The 25,025-nt window shown below is 42.8% G+C and overlaps 1 protein-coding gene across 2 annotated transcripts in view; it reads right to left on the bottom strand.

The window, feature by feature from the left end:
* Positions 1-25,025, bottom strand: part of SEC23B (SEC23 homolog B, COPII coat complex component) — a 46,997-nt gene that overhangs the window by 4,585 nt on the left and 17,387 nt on the right. For both annotated transcript variants that reach the window (XM_047068571.1, XM_047068572.1), the window contains exons 11-19: positions 24,358-24,438; positions 19,433-19,522; positions 18,416-18,522; positions 16,828-16,981; positions 12,848-12,925; positions 9,140-9,301; positions 7,709-7,795; positions 4,660-4,815; positions 4,223-4,288 (exon numbers count right to left, since the gene is read on the bottom strand). In XM_047068571.1, the coding sequence (XP_046924527.1) occupies positions 4,223-4,288; positions 4,660-4,815; positions 7,709-7,795; positions 9,140-9,301; positions 12,848-12,925; positions 16,828-16,981; positions 18,416-18,522; positions 19,433-19,522; positions 24,358-24,438 (981 nt within the window). The remainder of the gene's footprint in view (positions 1-4,222; positions 4,289-4,659; positions 4,816-7,708; positions 7,796-9,139; positions 9,302-12,847; positions 12,926-16,827; positions 16,982-18,415; positions 18,523-19,432; positions 19,523-24,357; positions 24,439-25,025) is intronic.

Here is a 25,025-nt window from a genome sequence, read left to right as displayed (position 1 = left end):
TCACAATTGGAGTTGGAAACTTCAACACCCTCTCTCAAAAACTGACAGAACAACTAGACAGATAATCAGCAGGGATATGTAAGAACTCAACAACATCAACTAAATGTATCTCTGGAGTCCCAGAGAGAAAGGAAGAAGAGGATGTCTAAGAGACATTTATAGTACACTCTATCCAACAACAGCAGAATACACATTCAAGTGACCATGAAATATATGCCAAGATAGACTACAGCTTGGGACATAAAACAAACTTCAGGGGCACCTGGGTGGCTCAGTCAGTTAAGCGTCCAACTCAATTTCAGCTCAAGTCATGATCTCATGATTCATGAGATCGAGCCCCAGGTTGGGCTCCATGCTGACAGTGCAGAGCATTCTTGGGATTCTCTCTCCCTTTCTCTCTGCTCCTCCACTGCTTGTGCTCTCTCTCTCTCACTCAGAATAAATAAATAACCTCAAAAAAAAAAAAAAAAAGAACTGAAACCATACAAAGTATATACTCTAACAACAATGTAATCAAAATAAAAATCAATAACCTACAAATAATAAGATAATCTCCAAATACTTGTAAACTAAGCAACACTTTTTTTTTTAAAATAGGGTGATACTCATTTTTTTTTTTAAGTTCATTTATTTTGAGAGAGAGAAAAAGCATGAGCAAGTAGGGGAGGGACACAGAGAGAGGGGGAGCAAGAATCACAAGTAGGCTCTGCGCTGTCAGTGTGGAGCCCAACACAGGGCTTGAACTCACAAACTGTGAGTTCATGACCTGAGCCAAAATCAAGAGTCAGATGCTCAACCAACTGACCCACCCAGGTGCCCCAACTAAGCAACACTTCTAAATAAACTTAAAGCAAGCAGAAGAAAATAAAGATTACAACAAAAATCAATGAATTGAAACAGAAAAACAAGACATGAAAAGGAAATACAGGTATTCAATTGGAAAGGAAGAAATAAATTGTTCTTATTTGTAGATGACATGATTATTTATGTTGAAAATCGCAACAATCTACGAAAAAATTACCAGAAGTAGTAAGTAACTCAGGAAAGTCACAGGATATAAGATAAAAATACAAAAATCAGCAGTATTTCTATATATTAGCAATGAGCACTGGGACACTGAAATCAAAACTATAATACCATTCACAATCACTCAAAAAAAAAAAAAAGTGAAAACATTCAACCTTAAAGAAAGAGTAAGAAATCAAAACAGAATGAAGAGATATACTGAATTCATGAACTGGAAAGGCTCAACATAGTAAAGATGTCAATTCTCCCCAAATTGATATAGAGAATTGATGTAATTCTTTAAAAAAAAAATTTTTTTTTTGATAGAGTGTGCGAGTGGTGGAAGGGCAGAGAGAGAGGGAGACAGAGGCTCTGAAGCAGGCTCTGCACTGACAGTAGCGAGCCCAATGTGGGGCTCAAACTCACAAACCATGAGATCATGACGAGAGCTAAAGTCAGACACTCAACTGACTGAGTCACCCAGGCGCCTCTGGATTGATGTAATTCTTATCAAAATCCCAGCAAGAGTTTTTAAGGACATAAACAAGATTATTCTCAAATGTTTATGTAAAATCGAAGGAACCAGAATAGTTAAGACAATTTTGAAAAAGAAGTGGGAGAAACCAGTCTACCTGACTTTAAGACAACCTGTACAGTTACAGTAATCAAGACTGTTGTATTGGTAGACAGATGGAAACACAGATCAACGCAACAGAGAAGAAAACCCAGAAATGGACTCATACATGACTAACTAACCTTTGACAAAGATGTAAAAGTAATTCAATGAAAGACAGCCTTTCTGACAGATGCTGCTGGAGCAATTAGACATCCGTACGCAAAAAATAAAACTAAGCCTCACATCGTATATAAAAATTAACTCAAAAATTGGGGCACTTGGGTGGCTCAGTTGGTTAAGCGTCTGACTTTGGCTCAGGTCACAATCTCAGAGTCCGTGAGTTCAAGCCATGCATTGGGCTCTGTGCTGACAGCTCGGAGCCTGGAGCCTGCTTCAGATTCTGTGTCTCCCTCTCTCTCTGACCCTCCCCCGTTCATGCTCTGTCTCTCTCTGTCTCAAAAATAAATACACGTTAAAAAAAAATTCTTTTTAATAAAAAAAAATTTATTCAAATGGATCACAGACTGAAAGGTAAATGTAAAATCAGGCAAACAAACACGGGACATCTTTGGGATCTAGGGCTAGGCAAAGAGTTCTCAGACTTGGCACCAAAAACACAATCCATAAAAGGAAACATTGATAAAAGTGAACTTCCTAAAAACCACTTTTGCTCTGCAAAAGACCCTGTGAAAAGGATATAGCAACAAGTGAGAGAAAATATTTACAAACCACATATTCAACAAAAGGCTAGCATGTAGAGCACATAAAGAACTTAAAACTCAACAACAAAAAAGCCAAATAATCCAATTATAAGATAGATAAAAGAAAGATTTCATTGAAGAAAACAGGTAAGTGGAAAAGTACATGAGAAGATGCTCAGCATCATTAGCCATCAAGAAAATGTAATTTATTTTATTCACTTAAATGTTTATCTGAGCGAGAGCGAGAGAGAGAGACAGAGGATCTGAGGTGGGCTGTGCACTAACAGTAGCCAACTAGATGTGGGGCTTGAATTCATGAACCGTGAGATCATGACCTGAGTCGAAGTCTGACGCCCAACCAACTGAGCCACCCAGGCGCCCTGAGAAAATGTAATTGAAAACCACAATGTTATACCACTACACACCTATTGGAATAACTAAAATCAAAATGATGACAATACCAAGTGTTGACAAGGATGCACAGAAACTGGATCACTCACACATTGCTAGTGAGGACGCAGAAGGAATCAGTCGCTCCAGAAAATAATACCACAGCCTCTTAGACTAACCACATGACTACCGTACAATGGAACAAATGTACTCCGGGGCATTTATCTCAGAGAAAGGAAGATTTGTGTTTGTAAGAAACCCGTACGTGAATATTTACAGCAGCTTTATTCCTAATGGCCAGCAACTGTGAACCCAGATGTCCTTCAACGGGTGAATGATTAAACAACTACAGTACATCTCTACCCCAGTACATCTGGGAATACCACTTGGCAAGTAAAAAGGAACAAATTATTGACACATGCAACAACCTGGATGAATCTTTAGATAATCACGCTGAAGGGAAAAAGCCAGTCCCCAAAGGTTATGTAACATGTGATTTCACATACATAACCTTCTTGATGACAAAATCACAGAGGTGGAGAAACCAGCAGCAGTAGCCAGGTGGAGGCGAGGGAAGTGAGAGTGAATATAAAAAGCCAAATTAGAGATCTCTGTGGTGATGGAAGTGTGTATGTGGACCACATCTACGTCAGTATCCCAGCCATGATACTGCATTATGGTTGTACAAGATTTTCCCACTGCGGGACACGAGGTAAAGAGCACAGGGAATCTGTCCACATTATTTCTCACAACTGCTTGTAAATTTACAATTAAATTCACAATTACCTCAAAAGAAAGTTTAACTTTATTTTTTTTTTTTTTAATTTTTTTTTTTTTTCAACGTTTATTTATTTTTGGGACAGAGAGAGACAGAGCATGAACGGGCGAGGGGCAGACAGAGAGGGAGACACAGAATCGGAAACAGGCTCCAGGCTCTGAGCCATGAGCCCAGAGCCTGACGCGGGGCTCGAACTCACGGACCGCGAGATCGTGACCTGGCTGAAGTCGGACGCTTAACCGACTGCGCCACCCAGGCGCCCCAAGAAAGTTTAACTTTAAAAAGCGTAAGAAAGCAGAGTGAAAGAAAAGACTTGAGAGAGACACAAATGTTGGGAATAATTAGATAAAGAAGGAATCAGAGGCTGACAAGGGAGGAGGCAGAACCAGTGGGGAGCAGGAGTAGATGTTTTTGCCCTGCACCCTTGGGAGAGGGAGGAGGGGGGAGAAGGCTGAGGGCGATGTTGTTGCGTCTATGAGGACAGCCAAATGCAGGTCAAGCTACAGAGTTCTGTCCTCTGGCCGAATCTGTCATATTATGCTGTGTACTGCAGGAGATCCACACCAGTGTCCCCTCCCACCCCAGCTACGGTATTCAAAGTTTCCACCCCTCCCCCACCCCCCAGCAAAATACCTGAGTGAATTCTGTCTCTAAGGCCAAAGAGATCCATTTGGAAACAAGTTTTTCAAAAAGAGCCTGGCCTCCTCCCCTAGATACCTGACAATTTCTTACCTGTCCCCAAGCGTACAGGTTATTGTGTGTCTGAGATGGGTTCACTTTGGACAAAAGGAATCGGGCCTTTAAAAAAGCAAGACATTTAAAGATTACAATGGCAGTATTAGTGTAATAGTAAAAAAAAAAAAAAAAGTGTTTACAACATTTCTTTTGTTAAATTAGCATTTTTCTATTACATAGAAACCGATTTCTTTAATGTAAGCCAATGACTCCCCATTTATTAGGGTTCTTAAAACATGAGATATGTGTTTTATTTTGGCAACCCTCTACTTTTATGTTAATGTGTTTTTACCACTCATTTAAGAAGTCATATTTGAAGTTTGGCTGAATGTCAATTTATGTCACCACATAAAATATTAGTTACACCATTGGATTTATAGCCACGAGAATACATCAGGAAACCAACCATGAGAGCTGGAATTCAACTCACTCACCTGGCTGCCTCCGTGCTCCGTGTTAATGTAACGTGGCATTGGAAAGCGTGCCTGAAGAATCTCTTGAGCATCATCCAGTGGTGCCTGCAGAAGGTGCTTGAAGTTTTCATACTCAGGCATGTCCTGGTACCCAGCTTTACGCCACTGGGCTATGGTCTGCACCAAAACAAACCAACCAAAACCATCGTGGAAACACCAAAACAATAGTTTTCCTTGACACTCTTGACATTCCCACCACCACCTAGAACTTGTTTCCCATAAGAAAGTCTTACATAGGGGCGCCTGGGTGGCTCAGTCAGTTAAGCGTCCGACTTCGGCTCAGGTCACGATCTCGCAGTCCGCGAGTTCGAGCCCCGCGTCGGGCTCTGGGCTGATGGCTCAGAGCCTGGAACCTGCTTCCGATTCTGTGTTTCCCTCTCTCTCTGCCCCTCCCCCGTTCATGCTGTGTCTCTCTCTGTCTCAAAAATAAATAAACGTTAAAAAAAAAATTAAAAAAAAAAAAGAAAGTCTTACATAAAGAATGATGAGTTGCAGAGGGGAGCTGGGTAGTGTAAGTAGGAGTAAGCAAAGAGGTGCAGACAGAACACCCCCACCTACACAGTTCTCCCAGAAATGTCACAGCCATCAGTCACACCTCTTCCTTTTCTTTCTTTTTCTTTTTAATGTTTATTTTTGAGAGAGAGAGAGAGAGAGAGAGAGAGAATGCAAGCGAGCGAGCAGGGGCCGGACAGAGAGAGAGGGAGACAGAAGATCTGAAGTGGGCTGTGCACAGACAGCAGAGAACCTGATGTGGGGCTCGAACTCATGAATTGTGAGATTATGACCTGAGCTGAAGTTGGACACTTAACCAACTGAGCCACCCAGGCACCTCTTACCTCTTTCCCTTCTAACCGTACACACCAACTAGCTAAAAACACCCAAGGAACCGCTGTCCCAAAGAGCCACCCTTCCTTTCCATTCCCAGTGCCATCACTCGGTTCAGCCTCTCATGTCCTTCCAGCTGGTAGGGAAAGGGATCTGTTGGCTTCCTATGTAGAATCTGTTCCCCCTTCTTGTGACTAGGGGCACACCTCTACACCCTCGTCCAGTGCTTAGTGTCACACAGACTCACCCCACCTCCCCTGGGCTCTGAGTTGGGACACTCTTGACTGGAGAGAAAAAAGCTGCAAGAATCACAGCGTGGTGTTCATTAGGCTAGTAGAAGGCAATATACTACGGTGCGGAAGGTAAAACCTATCCCCCCACCTCAGCTAACACTGTGTCTCACCCTCTTGTATCCCCAAGAACAATGCTCTAGAAAATGCCTTGTCCACACAGGAAATCAAGAAATATTTGCTGACTGATTAATATATCTTTAAAATAATCTGAAGTGCTTTCACATGTTATTTAGGGGACATTTTAAAAAAGAAAACAGTGAGAGGGGAAATGGAGTAAGAGGACGTAACAAGTGACCAATAGGTTTTAAAAACAGAACTGTTAGTCTGGTATCAGGGAGAGGATTCTCTTTAGATGCTTCCTTCTGCAGCCTGTTCTCCCTTCTTCTTCCAGGTCTTAATTTGTATGTATGTATGTATGTATGTATGTATGTATGTATGTATGTATGTTATGTATGTATTTATAAAGTGCGCGTGTGAGCGAGAGTTCAAACAAGTGCAGGGGAGGGGCAGAGAAGAGAGAGAGAATCCCAAGCAGACTGCACAGTCAGCACAGAGCCCGATTCAGGGCCTGATCTCACAAACCATGAGATCATGACCTGATTCGAGATCAAGAGTCAGATGCTTAACCAACATACCCACAGGTGCCCCTTCCAGGTCTTAATTTCTGACTGACTGCTGGCATAAAGGAAATGCCCATAAGCTGGTTTGGGTCCAAGAGTTAATCAGAACACCCACAACCAGCAGACTTAGGGCTTTTGGAGAGTGAGACCTATGTCATTATCTTCGTGTTTAGAACCCATCACTTGCATGCAACAGAAGGTGCTCAATAAACATATGAATGGACAGGACAGGGGTTGTGGTCAGAAACGTCTGTAAGGGGAGAGCTGAAGGCTAGAAACCTAGTCATGATTACTGCTTCTATAGGACCAGTGGGAGCAGCAGTTGGTCACCCAATGGCCCTGGGTCTAGGACCATTACTGAAACCTAGTGTCTGTGGGCAAGCAGCCAGCAGAGTGAGCGTTAATATGCTGAAAAAAGCTGAACACCATAAAAGTATGCATATTAAAATCAAGAAACTAATCATTGAAGTTACTACAGGAATTCTGAAACACAACGTATAACTGCAGGACATCTGAAATCACATCTAATGTAAAGACACTAGGAAGTCATGTCAAACACCAAAACAATTTATTGAAGGTAAAGAATGGACAGTAGAAGGAAAGAAGGAAAAAAATATGTCAATGAACATAATGCTCAGTGAAAGGATTTTCTTCAGAGGAGCCATTCATTTTCTCAGGAAATCCCATTGAGAAAGAAAGAGACTCCCCTGAAAGCCATCTACAGTCATCCTTGGGCTCCACAGACCCAGTGGAAGGATCAGCATGCCACTCTTTTTTTTTTTTAAAGATTTTAAGTAATCTCCACACACAATTTGGGGCTCAAACTCGCAACCCCAAGATCAAGAGACGCATGCTCTACCCACTGAGCCTGCCAGCTGCCTCCAGTGTTATTTCATCAAAGAAAAACTTTGGTCCCAAACTTATTGTTCATTAGTGACTCTAACATAACTCCGAAAGGATAGCAGTGTGAGTGAAAAGCTGACTGAAGAAAAGTAAAGTGACCTTGCCTGACAACTCAAAAAGCAGTAAGTTATAGTGATTTAAAAGGACCACCTGAGATTTACTTAGAGCAAATAAAATTAAAAATTACCAAACATACAAATACCCCTCAGGGACTTGAAGAAATATTTTATTCAATAGAATGAAAACTGCTATACTCATTATAATAAACAGTGGGTCTTTTAAGCCTGAATTATTCAAATGTCACTGAAACCTAAATTAATAAAAAGAAAGCCAAAACAATAGTAAGGAAAGAAATTAACATCTTCTTACCTCACCAAGGTAAATGACGATTTGGAAGAAAGTATCCATCAGCAAAATTCTGTCAGCTAGAATGCTGCTGCTGTCCAAGAGTACTGGCTGAAGAAAAAGGGAGAGGGACAACGTTGGTCTTCCCTGTTCCCACATGGCAACCACTCCAACCCCACACCTGGAGTGTCCATTTCACAGCTACAAGGCTGCTTACAAATGGCACCTGGCAGGGTGACTCTCCCCGTTTTTTCTCATCTTTAAGGAAACTCCTTTCTGCTCCTTGACTCAGCAATTCCAAGTATCAATTTTGTAGAAGAAACAGGCTCCAAATAATCCCTCATCAACTGGGAAGAGAGACTAAGAACATCTTTTGCTCCAGCAACCAAAATTAATTCCAAACATTCTCAGTTTTGTGTCAGAAACACATCAGAGACATAGTCTCTCAAATCTACTGCTGTAGATAACTGAGAACAGTGATTGCCTACATGAAAAAAAAACAACCAGCTTTTAATACAAGTTTTAAAAGTTTACTACAAAATATATTTTATTATGATTTCTATTTCAGGAATAAAAGTAACATACTCATTAAGGAAAATTAGAAAATTTGTACTCAAGTACAACAAGCGTTTGTAATTTATTTTCACATTATTTAATTTTTGTATGCTGAAAAATATAATTTATAAAAGTTTCTATTTTTTCACGTAACATTTGTTTTTAAGTTTTTTTTCTTTAACATATATCTTTTAGTAACCTCTAAACCCAGTAAGAGGCTTGAACTCACGACCTCGAGATCAAGAGTCAGATGCTCTTCTGACTGAGCCAGTCTGATGCCCACCCTTTTTTAAATTATTAAATGTGATACTTGTATTTTTTTGTTTTTTTCCCCCTTTTTTACATTTTTAAATAATTTCTATGCCCAACACAGAGCTCAAATTCACGACCTTGAGATAAAGGGTCACATTTTCTACTGACTGAGCTAGCCAGGAGCCCCTTCATGTAACACTTTAATATTTTATCACATTACATAAACTTTGTAAACATTTCTTAGATTACTTATTTTCCTACTATTAAACACGTGGATTGTTTTCTAATCTATCATAACAGTTCATTTTACTATTTCTTTGAACAAAGCTTTTTCTGTACTTAGAAGGATTTCCTTCAGGCACAAGACATAGATTTACTGGGTCAAAGTATATGAACACATTGGAAAAAAAGTACCTACGTATTTTTTTTTAACATGTAATCCTGCCTTCCACAGATAATAGCTTTCTTTGTATGCCCTGTGACTTTTTTCTATGTGTATTTTTTAATACTCAGAAATACTGTTAAATTACTACTAAGACTCAAAGTTTTCTTTTTTTATAGCTTTGTTCTAAGAGTAAACGTGCTAGAAAAGAAAAACCCATACTAGGTGATTCCAACTCTGAGAAAAGCATTCACGTAAAACCTCACCTCTGGTGGCCCGTGGAACGAGTAGGAGTACAGAATGGGCTGGATCATGATGAGGGACTGAGTTAGGTCCTGTCGGGCAAAATGGTGTCTGTAATACGATGACTCGTCAGGACTGTTGTTAAACACTTGGAGAAATGGAGATCTTCTAAGATGGAACATGAACTGCATTTACCAAAAAAAAAAAAAAAAAAAAAAGGTAAATGCATACAGCTGTAACTTTCTTAGAAACCCCAGATAGTGGACTTGCCTTCGATCTCTGAAAGAGAAGCCAGACTTTAAGAGAAGGCTTCTGGGTTCATGTGAACAGAAAGTACATGGTATTACCAAGGATTGGGGGAACAGGGAAATGGGAATCTGTTTAATAAGTACAGAGTTTCAGTTTTGCAGGATAAAAAAGTTCTGGAAATCTGTTGCATAACAACGTGAATATACTTGAAACTACTGAACTACACACTTAAAAATTAAGATGGGGGGCGCCTGGGTGGCGCAGTCGGTTAAGCGTCCGACATCAGCCAGGTCACGATCTCGCAGTCCGTGAGTTCGAGCCCCGCGTCGGGCTCTGGGCTGATGGCTCGGAGCCTGGAGCCTGTTTCCGATTCTGTGTCTCCCTCTCTCTCTGCCCCTCCCCCGTTCATGCTCTGTCTCTCTCTGTCCCAAAAATAAATAAAAAACGTTGAAAAAAAAATTAAAAAAAAATTGTTAAGATGGTATATTTTATGTTACGTGTTTTTCACCTCAATTAGAAATAAACATTATTCTTGAGAAAGGGGGAGGGACCCTGTGGGCATGCCAACGCTTCCACATGTAAAGGAAAAGGCAAAGCAGCATTTATTTCTGAAGTCACTGGGCCAGGTTGCAGACAGAACGTCTAGAGAGGCCACAGTGCAGTGGGGAAAAGGCACACTCAGGGAAGCCACAGTCAAAAGTTGTGAGCACTATATAAGAAAGTACTAGTAGGATGGGGTGGGAATGGAGGGGCAGCAGGTTTCCCAAGCCACTGGGGTCTGAAAGTCGTGCATGAGGAGGCCAGAGGAAGGGGACTCCAGCTGCAGCAGCAGTTAAGTAGGTGGAGAGCTCAGGACTCAGGATGGAGTGAGGGATATAGGAGAGGGAAGGATAAGAGAGAGGGAAGGACAAGAGATGAGGCTGGAGAGTTACGCTCTTTACCATGAGGATCAGAAGGTGGACGGCAGACTTTTAGCTCAATCTAAAGAGGTGCCAGAACGAGCTACACTGAGAAGTATAAAGTTTCCTGAAATTCCAAATACTGAATCATAGATTCCTAATAATCATGGCTGATATTCAATGTATCTCATGTGCAAGGCACAAAGCAGCTGACAAAAATGATTTCATCTTTCCAATAAGCCCACGAAGTAGGTTCTCTTACCTTCCCTAGTTTACGGGTGAGCAAACTATGGGATAGGCAACTTGCCCATGGCCACTCGCACTGAGGGGCAGAGCCACTCTATTCCAGGCATTGGGTTCCAAAGACTGGGCTTGACTTCTAACCTAGATGCCACAACTGGAGGAATCTTGGAAACCACCTCATTCAGTGCTTTTCAAACTGTGCTCTTCAGTCCTAGCAGATCCTTAGGGTGTGGGTTGGGGGGGTGGTGGAGGGTGCTGTGGCAGCACCCAGTGGGTGAGGGTGGTGCATGGGCACAACCAAAGCAGCCGGAAGTCTATCTGCTTTACGTGCTGTCTTTTAAGGGGGTCCTCTCGAAAAAAGGATTCCATGGCTTCAAAGAGATTGCAAACCACTTCTCCAGACCCACTCCTTCCTTCTGAGGAGGATATCAACATCCTTCTGAGGAGGGGGTTCAGGACCTCACCCAGAATCGGCAGCAGCAGAACCAGTGCCAGAACTCCACTCTGACTATGGCAGGTCCAGGGCTCCTTCCACAACACTGTACAGCCTCACCTGTTCCAGCACAGGGCAGAGGCCCACATGTTAGGGACCATGGAGCCCTGCCCTGGGCCGGGGGTCAAGTGAAGTGATCTCTAAGGTTCCCTTCTAATCCTGAGAGTCCAAGCTATACAAGTTCACAACTGAAACCTGTGACCACTTTCCAAATTGAGTAATTGAAAGAATAACACCTATGTGCATATGTAAGTGCTCACAAATTTATTAAAAAATGGAAGTTTTCTACTCTCTACTAATTCTTAAGAAAATGATGGAAGGGGAGGGGAGGGGAAGGAAGGGGAGGGGAGGGGAGGGGAGGGGAAGGGGAGGGGAGGGGGAGGGGAGGGGAGGGGAGGGGAGGGGGAGGGGAGGGGAGGAGAGGGGAGGGGAGGGGAAGGAAGGGGAGGGGAGGGGAGGGGAGGGGAGGGGAAGGAAGGGGAGGGGAGGGGAGGGGAAGGAAGGGGAGGGGAGGGGAGGGGAGGGGGAGGGGGAGGGGAGGGGAGGGGAGGGGGAGGGGGAGGGGAGGGGAAGGAGGGGAGGGGAAGGAGGGGAGGGGAGGGGGAGGGGAGGGGAAGGAGGGGAGGGAGGGGGAGGGGAAGGAAGGGGAGGGGAGGGGAGGGGAGGGAAAGGAAGGGGAGGGGAGGGAAAGGAAGGGGAGGGGAGGGGAGGGAAAGGAAGGGGAGGGGAGGGGAGGGGAAGGAAGGGATGGAAGGGGACGGGAGGGAAAGGAAGGAGAGGGAAGGGGAGGGAAGGGGAGGGGAAGGGAGGGGAGGGAAAGGAAGGGGAGGGGAGGGGAGATAAAGGAAGGGAGGGGAGGGGAGGGGAGGGAAAGGAAGGGGAGGGGAGGGGAGGGGAGGGGAGGGGAGGGGAGGGAGGGGAAGGGAAGGGAAGGGAGGGGAAGGGAAGGGAAGGGTTGGGATTGCTTCTGGTTCAGGGAAAGCTGCACTGCAAAGAGGCCACCTGAGAGTCCTGGGCCCCAGCTGTGGAGCGGGCTCACACCCACCAACAAGCACTTAGCGAGCACCTGGCCCTGAGGTCAACACTCCATCCACCTCGGCCTAGCATCTTCACAGCACCTACAGGGCCAAGCTCTAGTTTCCTCATTTACAGATGAGGATGGGGGTTCAGCAAGGGTAAATACACAGATCCCTGACAGCGGCTTTGAGCTCTGCCCACTTCTCTCCCTCCTTTCCCTGTCCAACGGCTCCCAAGTGCCTGGTTCGGGCACAGTGCAGTTATCTACAGGAGCTGTTATTACTGCTGTTTCCCGAGTATGACGTAGCAGAGTCACTACAGACTTATCATTAAATATTTGTCATTATTTCCGGTCCCATTTTGTTAAACTTGTCTTCACATGTGCTGCATTTTCTTGATTTGCTGCTGAGAAAGCTGTCTACCCAGCACTGTTTCAAATTAAAAGGTTTTGTTGTGGCCTTCAGCAACGAAGGAGGTTTACATACATCTCTTCTTCCTGCATATGTCATCTTGTCTTCTGTAGGGTTGAAACACGGTCTCACACAGACACAGAGAACTGAACAGAATAACCTTCATCACCTATAGACACAGTCTCAAAACACACCGAGTCTTCACTTTAGCCTGAGAGCAGTGAGTCTTCTTATTTCCAAAAAAAAAATTTTTTTTTGAGAGAGAGAGAGACCGAGTGAGCGAGCACACACACAACTGGAGGAGAGAGAAAGAGAATCTCAGTGCGGAGCCTGAGTAAAAAAAAAAAAATTTTTGCAGCGCATTTTATTTCGATCACAATTTATTCTTCTACAGTTACTTAAAAAACACCTATTACTCACCTGAGGATACAGAGAGAAAGAATCTGATAACCTAAAAGAAGTGGGGTCTTCTTTGTTATACTGTCCAAATTTCTGACACTGTTGAAAGGGAACAGCAAAAAGGAAAAAAAGAGAGAGAAAAGCCAAGTTAGTGTCACCTGGAAAAATGCCTGCAGTAGGACAGCTATGTTCCAATTTCAATTCTGACTTAGAGTCCCAGACCAGCACTTCCCAAGCATGGTCGGGCCAACCCAGCAACAGGGTGTTGTTAAACACAGATTCTGATTCGGCAGATGTGGAGACGTCCTGCATTTCTCACCAGCTCCCGGGGCTCCCAAGCAATGCTGCTAGAGGATCACCCAGACCGGTCAGAGGCTCGAGGCACTCTCTCAGGCCCTCTCCCATAGGAAAAAACCCAAAGTGCACCAAAAACTGGCAATAATAGATAAGCTTTGATGTTGCATCACTCTACACCTCAATTTTCTTCCTCTTTTCAAAGGCAATTTTCTGAACAATATTTTCTCTTCCAGCCTTTATTTCCTCTTTGTTTTGCACCTCTCTTCTGGCCACTAGAGAACTAGACCTTCCGCCACTCTAGGAAAGATTATCTCTGACAGTTACCTCTCCTACCAGGTCTGATGACCTTGTACGGCTCTCACCTTCCTGGACTCCCGAGTAGCACAGGCCAAGTGGCTCCCCCAAACCTCATGAAATTCTCCTCCAGTTGCTAACACAGCACTTTCTTATTTCTCATTCTCCCCAACTGATCCTTCTCTGGCTTGTTCCATGGCCCCTCATCTCCCTACCTCCTAACTGTGGGTTCCTTGGAGGCTAGTCCTTGGCCCTTGCTCCCATCCTCACTACTTCAGCTATAAGTAACAGACTGATGTCATCTAAATCCACCCCCACATCTAGTGCTGCCTGTTAGGGGCACCCAAATGCAGGATGGTTTCCCTCGGACGTATTTTCACAAGTTCATGTGTAAAATCAATTGAACTATTTAGTACACTAAAAAAAATTTGGGGGGGCGCTTGGGTGGCTCAGTCAGTTGAGTGTCTGACTTTGGCTCAGGTCATGATCTCAAGGTTGATGAGTTTGAGCCACGCGTCAGGCTCTCTACTGACAGCTCAGAGCCTAGAGCCTGCTTCAGATTCTGTGTCTCCCTCTCTCTCTCTCTGCCCCTCCTCTGCTAGTGCTGTCTCTATCTCAAAAATAAATATAAACATTAAAAAAATTTTTTTCCACCCCTTCTACCCCTCCCTCATCCTTACAGTCACCCACACTTGAAACCTAAGTCAATGTCGATTTTTTGATTTTTGATTCCATAAATAGTGTGACCATATTTTATCAATTTTTCTTTCGACATACATCCTGATTCCAAACTTTCCCTACCCTCTGACTGTCCTACCACACCCTAGTCTCAGCTCCCTTGAACCTCCAGAATCCTCCACTGGTCTCCATAACAGCAGCCTTTCACCCTGTAGTTTATCTCATATGGTAATGGTAGATGTAAACACAAGCATCATGCTCACGGCACTCCCCTGCTTAGGAATCTACCCACAACATTAAGGCAGTGACTTCACTTTAAAATCAAGGCATCCAACAGAATTGTTGAATCACTATGTAGTGCACCTGAACCCAAAATTACATTGTATGTCAACCACACTTCAATAATAAAAATTAAAATAAACTCATAGAGGTGCCTGGGTAGCTCAGTTGGTTGAGCGTCCAACTCTCGATTTTGGCTCAGGTCGCAATCCCAGGATTGTGAGATCAAGCCCTGCACTGGGCTCTGTGCTAAGCGTGGAGCCTGCTTAAGATATTCTCTCTCTCTCTCTCTCTCTCTCTCTCTCTCTCTTTCCCCCTTTGCTCCTCTCCCCTGCTCACTCTCTAAAGTAAAAAAATATATATTAAAAAAAATCAGGGGCGCCTGGGTGGCGCAGTCGGTTAAGCGCCCGACTTCAGCCAGGTCACGATCTCGCGGTCCGGGAGTTCGAGCCCCGCGTCGGGCTCTGGGCTGATGGCTCAGAGCCTGGACCCTGTTTCCGATTCTGTGTCTCCCTCTCTCTCTGCCCCTCCCCCGTTCATGCTCTGTCTCTCTCTGTCCCAAAAATAAATAAAACGTTGAAAAAAAAAAATTAAAAAAAAAAAATCATAAATAAAATGAAGCATTCTACAATTAAACAGCACTTTCACTGCTTTTCCCCATCATACAACCTGGCCTCATGAGGTCTCTCCAGGTCCCCAGCAAAAGCTGAAATGCACAGCTATGTCCCACAGGCTTGTCCATGCTTGGCCCTGACTTCTCATCTGTTACCCTGCTCGTTTTAATAAAACCTGATTCAAAGCTCACTTTCCCCTTTCCCCAAGGCTCACTTTGCCAACTACCCGGACCTTCTGCTCAATTTTCAAATTGTTTCAAATGTAGACATTCCCTGAAAAAATGGTTCCATGGGACAGCAAGGGCACACACACACCTGAATAAAGTTAAATAGGTGTTTGATCATGAATCCGTGCTGTGAATTTCCATAACAGTAAGCCTATGTCAATTACCGATTTACTGCTTTGTAGCTCCAAATTTACTCTTGCCTGTTGTGAAAAGGGCTTGGGCCCTTTGAATATTTTTCCTGTGCCAGTTGTCATGATGTTAAGCTGTCAGTAGAGTGTGCTGGAGGCAAGGATGTTTCAGGGTTCCAGGATGCTCACTCAGCAGGAGTGCCTGTGGCTTCCCCAGTGCTGAGCTCCTGGAGCCAGCAGCTACCTCTGTATACCCTGTGTGCCTCTGATGAGACACTTCCTTATGAAGAGTTTTCCTTGGCACCCCAAGGGTAGACTTTCATCATCCAATTCCAGAGGGTGAATTTCTGTCAAGGTCCTCTGCCATGACACTAGGGCAACTTCCTTGCCAAGAGAGACTCAGTGAGCCAAGGCTGTGCCCTCCCACCTAGATCAGCCCTGGGAAGTAGAGGGTCCTTCCTTGGGGGATCTACCTGAGCCTAGAAGTAATGGCTGCTACACATTTGCTCTTCCTATATTCTTTAGACTTCTCTTTGCTTCTTACTACTAGCTAATCCCTCATTATTCAAAGCCTCTGTCGTGAGTCTTTTTTAAATTTTCTTATATTGTTTGCTCATCGATGAAACTCATTTAAGTTTTATTTACTTATTTTGAGAGAGAGAGAAAGAGAGAGAGAGAGAGAGAGCAGGGGAGGGGCAGAGAGAGAGGAAGAGAGAGAATCCCAAGCAGGCTCTGCGCTATCAGCAAAGAGCCCGATGTGGGGCTTGAACCCATGAACCATGAGATCATGACCTGAGCTGAAATCAAGAGTACATCACTTAACAAACTGAGCCACCCAGGTGCCCCAATCTTTTTTTTTTTTTTTTTTAAGAGAGAGAGTGAGTGTGCATATGCATGAGCAGGGGAAGGGCAGAGAGAGAGAGGGAGACAGAGACTCTCAAACAGGCTCCATGTGCTGTGTGGAGCCCGATGTGGGAATCAGTCTCACAACCCTGAGATCATGACCTCAGCCAAAATCAAGGATTGGACACTCAACTGACTGAGCTACCCAGGTGCCCTGTGACAGTAATTTTTAAGTAAAACTTTCCCTGCTTAAATTACTGTGTGATTTATACTGATTAGACCCAGAACAACACATGAGGCATCTCTACATTCAATGGGCCACAGACACCTACTGCTGAAAAATATCACCCACTCCTGGAGGGAAAAAATAGAACCACAGCTTCCACAGGGACTCATCTAAATCAACTCTTTGGGTACACAGATCTGCATCTTTCGCCAAATGTCCTGTGCATGCATTCCTTCCCAACTATAATGTAAGCCCTTGAGGGGAAAAGGTACTTGTAAATGTGTTTGGCTTAAGGTAAGCAACAGAAAATTCTTGTTGACTAACTGTATGAAATGACAGGTTTAAGCATCAGCTTTCTTTTCTCAATGTAGAGCAGAGACTAAGACTGAACCTGGTGCCACGGTGCCCAACTTACCAGTCGAATGAGCTGTCGGTCTAGCCACCGGAGCACATCAGGCCCTTCCTCTGACTCTGCACGGAACACCCCCAGCCGAGCCATCAAGACTGCTGCAGCCTCCTGGTCAAATGCTGCTTCTATGTGCCTGAGCTGGCTTTGTGCATCTGCCCAACTGACAATTCCAGAATTAGTGCCATGCTTATATTCAGGAGAGACCAGAAAGCCAGCTTTCCGTTAAGATAAAGAAACCTAAGTCCTGTTACTTCATCTAAGGCAACATAGACTAGAACTCAGTAAGGAATCACAGGAGTTTTACATACATTCTCATTTGCCCTCATGTGATCTCTGAAGGATGTAAGTGCAGAGGAAAAATTACGTAGAACTTCCCAATGTGCCATAAGTTATCATGAAAGTAGATACCCAAAAGGTGCCTAAGACTCCAATTCCTTACTCTAGGTCAATCTTGCAAAAATCTATATGTTTACAAATATACAAGATGACTTTCCAGCATCATACCCATAGTAGAAAGAATTAGCATGTATACAAAAGTTTTCTAAACAAATAAAGACATTATGAACAAAACTGAAAGACAATAGACCAGGAACAGATATGAACAACAAACAATAATCATATCCAGAATACATAGAGTCCCTGTAAATTAATGAAGAAAAAGAAACAGGTTTTACAAAATGGCCAAAGGCTATCACAGAAGAAATATATATGGCCAATAAACATCAAAAGTGCTCAATCCATTAATAAACATGTGAAAAATTAATAAATATGTATTTTAAAATACATATAAAAGTGGCAAACTGCTCTATATTAGCATGTTAGAGATCAATAATATTAATTATTAATGAGAAGACAAGACTCTCCTTACAGTATTAGGGAGAATACAAATTAACTTCTTAGGACAGTTTTACAGGATACAAAATTCTACTTCTATGAAGGGGCTGGAAAGAAATACTCATATACACAAAGACCTAAACCCATGAATGCAGCACTGTTGGAAGGAAGGTAGGACCTGAAATTCCTTGAAGAGAGGAGTGGTACATCCCATTCAAACCATGCAATGCTGTGCAGCCATTACAACCAGTGAGGAGCTCATATGTGTTGACGTGGAAGACGTCCTTGATACATTATTGAGAAAAGTTTGTAAATATACTAATATAAGAAGCCATCTGTGCATATAATACACACATACAACACAACTGCACAGAAACGGGACTGTGAAGATAAATACCGGTGTAGTAATAGCATTTCACCTCTGGGGAGAGTGGGCAGAGACCCATTCTTTATACAATTATGAGCTGCTTGAATCTTTTACAAGGAGGATGTATTTATGGGTCACTTATCTGGTGGTAATGAAAATTAATTTTTAATTAATTTATTCCTACTGAAAGAGGATTCTTCTAGGCAAGTGTCTGCAGGCCTAACTAGGTTAGTCCGCAATATCTCTTCCTCCTCCTCCTTCTCTAATCAAATGAGTCTGTGAGACTGGTGAGAACCATTCAATGGAACTATTAAGATAAACTAACAGATGTTAAATGATCTCTTCAAAAGAAAAGCACTGGTGGTTCCACAGAAAGGAAACCGGGATGCTCACTTTCGGGCAATGGTGGTCACGCGGATGCGCCTCTGGGTGCTGGAGTGTTGATACTGAGTGACAAACTGGATGGCGCCTCTGCCTCCCTGGGGGATCGGGGCGTTGTGCTGCAGATGATAGGTCACACACCTGGTTACTGTTACAGGCATGACTCAAACACACATGGTCACAGAGCCCACTGTGCTCTTCCTAAAACAACTAACACAGTGGTGACAGTAAGGTTCTCGATGCACTCTGAACGGTACATTTAAAATCTGGGCATGTCACTGTACACAGCTTTTACCTCAAAAAAAAAAAAAAAAAAACCCAACCAAATTCAAGTAAATATTAAACTCAAGTTACTGATATGCATGCTGAAGTGTTTAGGGATGAAAGACACGACAGGAATTTGTCTTAAAGCAAAGTAAAATAAAGTAAAACGGGAATTATAGAAGTATAGAATCTAAGTGGTAGGTGAAGATACCTGTAATTGTACAGGTATTCACTCTGCAATTCTTTTCATTTTTCTGTACATTTGAATTTTTCTAAATAAAATAATGGGGAAAAACTGACACACTCAAAAATTCACCAACATTATGATGGCTGGTAAAAGCCAGTTCAACAATTTAAGTGATGAAAGCAATCTGCTGTCTGACTCTGACCAAACCCTAAAAGGAAAAAAAGGGTCATGCCAGACAGACGTCAGGCAAACACAAGCCCAAAGAAACATGAGTCTTCAGAGAAAGAAGCTAGAGGCCACCAGTCTGTAATAAATCAGAACACACAGGGATTCCTAGGTGGCTCAGTCAGCTAAGTGTCCAACTCAATTACAGCTTAGGTCATGATCTCACAGTTGGTGAGATCAAGCCCCGTGTTGGGCTCTGTGCTGACAGTGCAGAGCATGCTTGGGATTCCTCTCTCTCTGCCCGTCCCCGCCCCACATACTCTCTCAAAATAAATAAACACTTAAAAATAAACCAATAAACCAGAAAACACAACACCAAGAGACATGAATACTCATAAAGAAATCCAACTCACTTGATTGACTACTTCAAAGTAGATGCCAAGTGTAGATGTGGGATCCATGCCACAGATTTTCCACTGACTCGTGCCACCAACACCAAGCTCCTGGGGTAAGAAGAGGAATTAAAAATAAAAACAAAAAGCTACTCCTGTGGTTAACTGCTGATGAAAAATACTGACTCTAAGAATGGTAGGCTACTTAAAAGATTTCATTCCAAATGAAAATTTAAATTTAACTAAAAAAAAGTACAATTATAAGCCAGAATAAGGTTTAAGATTTATTACAGGCCTCTAAAATTAAGCTATTTATATTAGAACTTGGACCAATTTCCATTATATCACCAAGATAGCTCTTTCTCCCTCTACACACACACACACACACACACACACACACACACACACACACACAAACACACACAGAGTATGTAACACTGAAGTTAGCTGAAAGAAGCCACGGTTAGAATTATCGTGAAAGTTAGCTTGAAAGTTTCACCATTATTATTAGAACAAGAAATAGTTACAGGATATTAACTATTAATTATTAATTTTGAGTCCAGTTCCTTTATGCAAAAACTACATATAAATCCTTGTAAGAGAATTTAGATTTTAGTGGGATGAAGCCTGCTTTTTATTGACTAGCTGAAGGACTCCCAATGATAAATGAAGTTCACTGAAATGTGAAGAGTGTTGCTGTTTTAAGCAGGACATCTACAAGAAAAGGCTGCAGGTGTCAAAAATACCTAGAATTGTCAACCAAGATCACTAGATTCTGCAACATACATTCTTATCATTCAGTAAATATTATACGTTTTAACATACTTCATCAAAATGCAGAATAGTAGATGCCAAGTGTTGTTTTTTTTTTTTTAAGTTTATTTATGAGAGAGAGAGAACAAGCAGGAGAGAGGCAGAGAGAGAGGAAGAGAGAAAATCCCAAGCCCCACGGCTTGATCCCTCATGACCTGAGCCAAAATCAAGAGTTGGACACTTAACCATGTGAGCCACCCAGGCACCCCCAGAATACTGTGCTTTTTAGGAAGTAACATGAGCATGCATCGAGAGGGTCATATTTCTTTTGTATGACTCTGAATTGTATACTGCACCCAGATTGTACACTGTCAGGTAAGTAGAGCTGATACTACTGTGGCCTCTACAAAGCTATGCCAGGAGCCTTTGTACCTGGCCAAAGAACCAGCAATCTCAGGAAGGAGACGGTCAGAGGGTGAAGGGAACATTCTTAGGTGAAATCACAGAGCAGCTCTAAGGTAGAGAGAAGAGAGGGCTCTGTTTCATCAGTATTTCCAAAGCAAGCTGGTGAGATGGATGGATTTGTACATGTCACCTTCCCTTTTAGTGGCCTTTTCTAATAGAAGCAGGGAACATCTGTTGGAAAGTGAAGGGCCACACTGAGGGAATATGGCAAAGAAGCAAAAGAAGATTGCATGCCTCCCTTTCTTGGCTTGCTAATCCTTTCTCCCAAATCTTCCCATACCACAACTCAAGTTTTAATATGTGAAACTTAAAGTTTCAATTCGAGGGATTCAGAGTATGCCACTGCAAAATACACCACTCTGACATAAGGATTATTTTAAGCGGAAGGTAGTTTGAAAAAACAGACATAAGAAAACTCTCTGCCCTCCACCTACTAAGGGCAGGATGATTCTCAATCATCAAAGACAACTCTAGATGCTTATCAGCCCAGAGAGGGCATAAGACGAATCTATACAAGAAACATGCTAAGACCAACCCTCCTTCTCTTCCATTAGCTCCCTCCATCTATCTACCTTCCACACTGTGCCAGCCCTAGAGGCTCAAAGTGCCTTTCCTGTATCTTGTCACTTTTCTACAGATTTACTGTTCTTTTGTTAAGATACCACATAATCCCAAGTTCTAATCAACCCTTTGATTTACTCCCTACTGAGTACATACATGCAATGTGTTTACGTGTAATGTGTGCGTTAATTTATTCTATTATGAAACTTGTCCTTTGCCAGTCTTGTTTGCAGGGCCCAAGCCAATGAAATCAAGATGGGTAGACAAAAAGAAAATCTTCCCTCTTCTATCAGCACCAATGCCTGAGTGGGCCACAAACCCTCCAGAGCCCCAGAAGTACATTTTCTCACTAATACACAAATTCCGTATGTAAGCATTTACCTTGCATTTACCAGAGTAAGTATGAAGATAAAATTAGGAAATCACCATTTGATAATCTCCAATGAAACATAATGATTCAAGTAAGGATAATCAATGGATGTTAAAACCATTAGGTAAAAGGCTGTTGGCAAGCAAGATATTCACATTTTGCCACAATCTCGTTCAACAGATTTACTGCTAACGACTAAAAGGAAATGTGCCCTTATAACAGAAAGATGTGGGGCAGTCATCACCTTCACCACACTGTCTAACTCAGCACCACTAACACAGAAGACCAGACAGAAGTGGTTCTTGAAGAAACACGCATGAGGTATAAGATTACCCAGGAACTGTGGTGGACAAAATGGTCTAACCTGAATCAAATCACTAATCTTTCACTTTACAGAAAATACAGAGAGGACAGAAACCAGTTCACGGCCACCACAAGGAAACAATCAAATACACTGAGAATGTGTGGTACTCTATTGCAGAAGAGATGGGCACTTGGCACTGTATCTTCAACAAATCGATGTCATCAAACAAAACAAGCAAAAAACCCCAAAGAACAGAAAGACCATTCCAGATTTAAAAAGACTAAGGATACATAATGCTAGATGCAATACTGGTTAGCGTGTGGAAGAAACAGCTATGAAGGGCATTTAGGGAAAAATTAGGGAAAGAATATGACTAAATACAGCTGATATTAGCAAATTATCATTTTCTTATCTTAGGTTTGATATGTCATGGTAGGAGAACATCCTTAATTTTAGAAGATACACACCAAAAGACTAAGTGTCATGACACCTGCAACTTGTTTTTAAAGGTTCTGAAGAAGTATGATAAAGTAAATACAGCCAATAGATAATAATCAGATAGACAAAGCAAATATTGCAAAAATAGAGGACAGAATTAAGACAAAATGTTAACAATTACTGACTCTAAATGTTGGGTATACAGGACTCTTTCCCACCTCCCTAAGCTTCTCTGTATGTTGAATTCTATCTCCCCCTCTTTGCATCCTCCACCCCCCTCCCAAAACCTCATCGTTGAATTCCTACCGGTTCCTAGAACAGCTAATCAGCTTGCACTGATTCATAAAATTATCTTCTAAGGAGATTTTAAGTCTATGGAAAATATTTTGGAACAGGGTAACCTTCCAAAGCCCTCCCAGGAATTAGGGGTATAAGTCCTTTCATACACTGGGATAATGAGTGACTCCTCAGATGGGCTTTAGGGCAGCAACCTGCCTCGCCCAGGGGATTACAGGAATATTCTCTCAAATCACCTTGCCTCTGGCAACTTCAACAAAACATTAACCAAAGTAGTCACTAAGCATTATATTAAGTGAAAATAAGTCTGTCAGAGAAAGACAAATACCATATGATTTCACTCATTGGTGGAATTTAGAAAACAAACCGAAGGTTGATGGAGGGAGGTGGGCAGGGGATGGGCTAAATGGGCGATGGGCATTAAGGAGGGCACTTGCTGTGATGAACACCGAGTGTTGTGTGTTAAGTGATGAATCACTAAATTCTACTCTTGAAACCAATAGTACATTGTATGTTAACTAACTAGAATTTAAGTAAAAACTTGAAACAAAAAACAAAAAAAAAACAAAACCGAAGTAGTCACTAAGTGAATATTCACTGCTGATGAAGACAAAAGTGAGGATGTAAGGGGCACCTGGGTGGCTCAGTCGGTTAAGCATCAGACTTTGGCTCAGGTCATGATCTTGCCATTTGTGGGTTCAAGTCCTGCACCGGGCTCCATGCTGACAGCTCAGAGCCTGGAACCTGCTTTGGATTCTGTGTCTCCCTCTCTCTCTGCCCCTCCCCTGCTCACGCTCTGTCTCTCTCTCTCAAAAATAAATGTTAAAAAAAAAAAAAATGAGGATGAGAAAGTTGAAATCTATGTGGGCTTCCATTGTGCCAGGGGCTGTTCTGCACGTTTGACCTGAACTTACTCATTTAGCTCTCCCAACAGGTACTATTACTATCTCCACTTCCTAGATAAAGACGTTAAATCCCAGAGTGATTAAGTACCTTGTCCAGGCCATAAGATAGCAGGGGTAAATGTGCACCCTTGTATCCACATCTGGCTCTGCAGAGTCCAGCGTGTCCTCATTGAAGAGGACATCGAAGGAAGGATGTAACTATGACAATCCCAGCCCAGAACCACTCTGGAGGGGCCTCACTGCACCCAATGGTCTGTCTCCTAGCAGCTAAAGTATAAGCAGAGGAAGTGAGCCACCAGCAAAGCCACCTCACCATCTAGTGGGTTAACTTAACTTTGTTCACATATTCTCAAAATGTGTTACCCAAAGAACATACCTGTCTGCATGTACAACAGTGTCATTCATGCCCAACCAACTCAAAATGGTCTCTGAGAAGTGAGACAAAGGTATCACCTCTAAGGCAATACACAAAGCTTTATCCCTGAAGGCTTCAGCTGAATGCCTGTCTTGCTACACAGAATACCTTGTGGCTCACTGTCACAGAGACCCAAACAAGGGCAGTGGGGTTAGGGGAACCTAGGCTCTAGCTCCTCCATATCAGTTCTGACCCAGAGAACAAGATACTTGACCTCTCGAGCCTCAGTTTTCTCCTCTCTGACCCTTTAGATAGTTGGAAGGACAGACAGAAAAGACACCACCTCTCAGAGTTGTGGTCATCAGTAAAGAGTTGGCCCTTCTCCTCTCACCACAGACACGGACACATCCCAACAAGTGACATAAGGTCACCCCACTGACATTTCTAAGGAATTAAATCCTGGGGCAGAGGGGCTGAGAACAATGGAGTTTTCCTTACATTTTCTGACACACACGGTCCTTTCACATTCAGAGACACACAAGGACCAATGGCTCCTGCAACTTTCAGCTCCCGAGAGGTCTAAAATGGAAATACAAGACAGCATAAAGTTAAAATTCATTGAGAGCCATCCTCTCACGAAAGACACAGCTAAAACTTACAGGAAAAATATGGCAGCATTATCATTCCAGTGAGAAGAAATCCTACGTGGATTATTCTCTTACAAACTTTTCCGTGACCACTGTAATCGGATAAAAACTAATAAAATCCTCCTTTAGAAACTGCATTAACTTTGTTCCAAAGATGATGCAGCATTTTGAACTTTTTCACCTTTGAAATTATTGTACACATAGAAGAAAATAATTCTGCCAAAAATACATTTCTTTCCAATCCCAAGTACTTAGCTGTAATTATTTATAATCTCTGATCAGTGGATATACTGTTGTATGTTGCTTTAAAAATGCTTAATTCAAGGGGCACCTGGATGGCTTAGTTGGTTGAGCATCTGACTTCAGCTCAGGTCATGATCTCACAGTTTGTGAGTTCGAGCCCCGTGTCAGGCTCTGTGCTGACAGCTCGGAGCCCGGGGCCTGCTTCGGATTCTGTGTCTGCTTCTCTCTCTGCCCCTCCCCTGCTTGTGCTCTGTCTCTCTCTGTCTCTCAAAAATA

The sequence above is a fragment of the Lynx rufus genome, unplaced genomic scaffold (genome assembly GCF_022079265.1).
Source record: "Lynx rufus isolate CCGP_SWC_20201006 ecotype Redwood Valley unplaced genomic scaffold, mLynRuf1.p SCAF_8, whole genome shotgun sequence".
Lineage (NCBI taxonomy): Eukaryota > Metazoa > Chordata > Mammalia > Carnivora > Felidae > Lynx > Lynx rufus.
The sequence above is the reverse complement of the archived record's forward strand: the minus strand, read 5'-3'. Positions and strand labels throughout refer to the sequence as shown.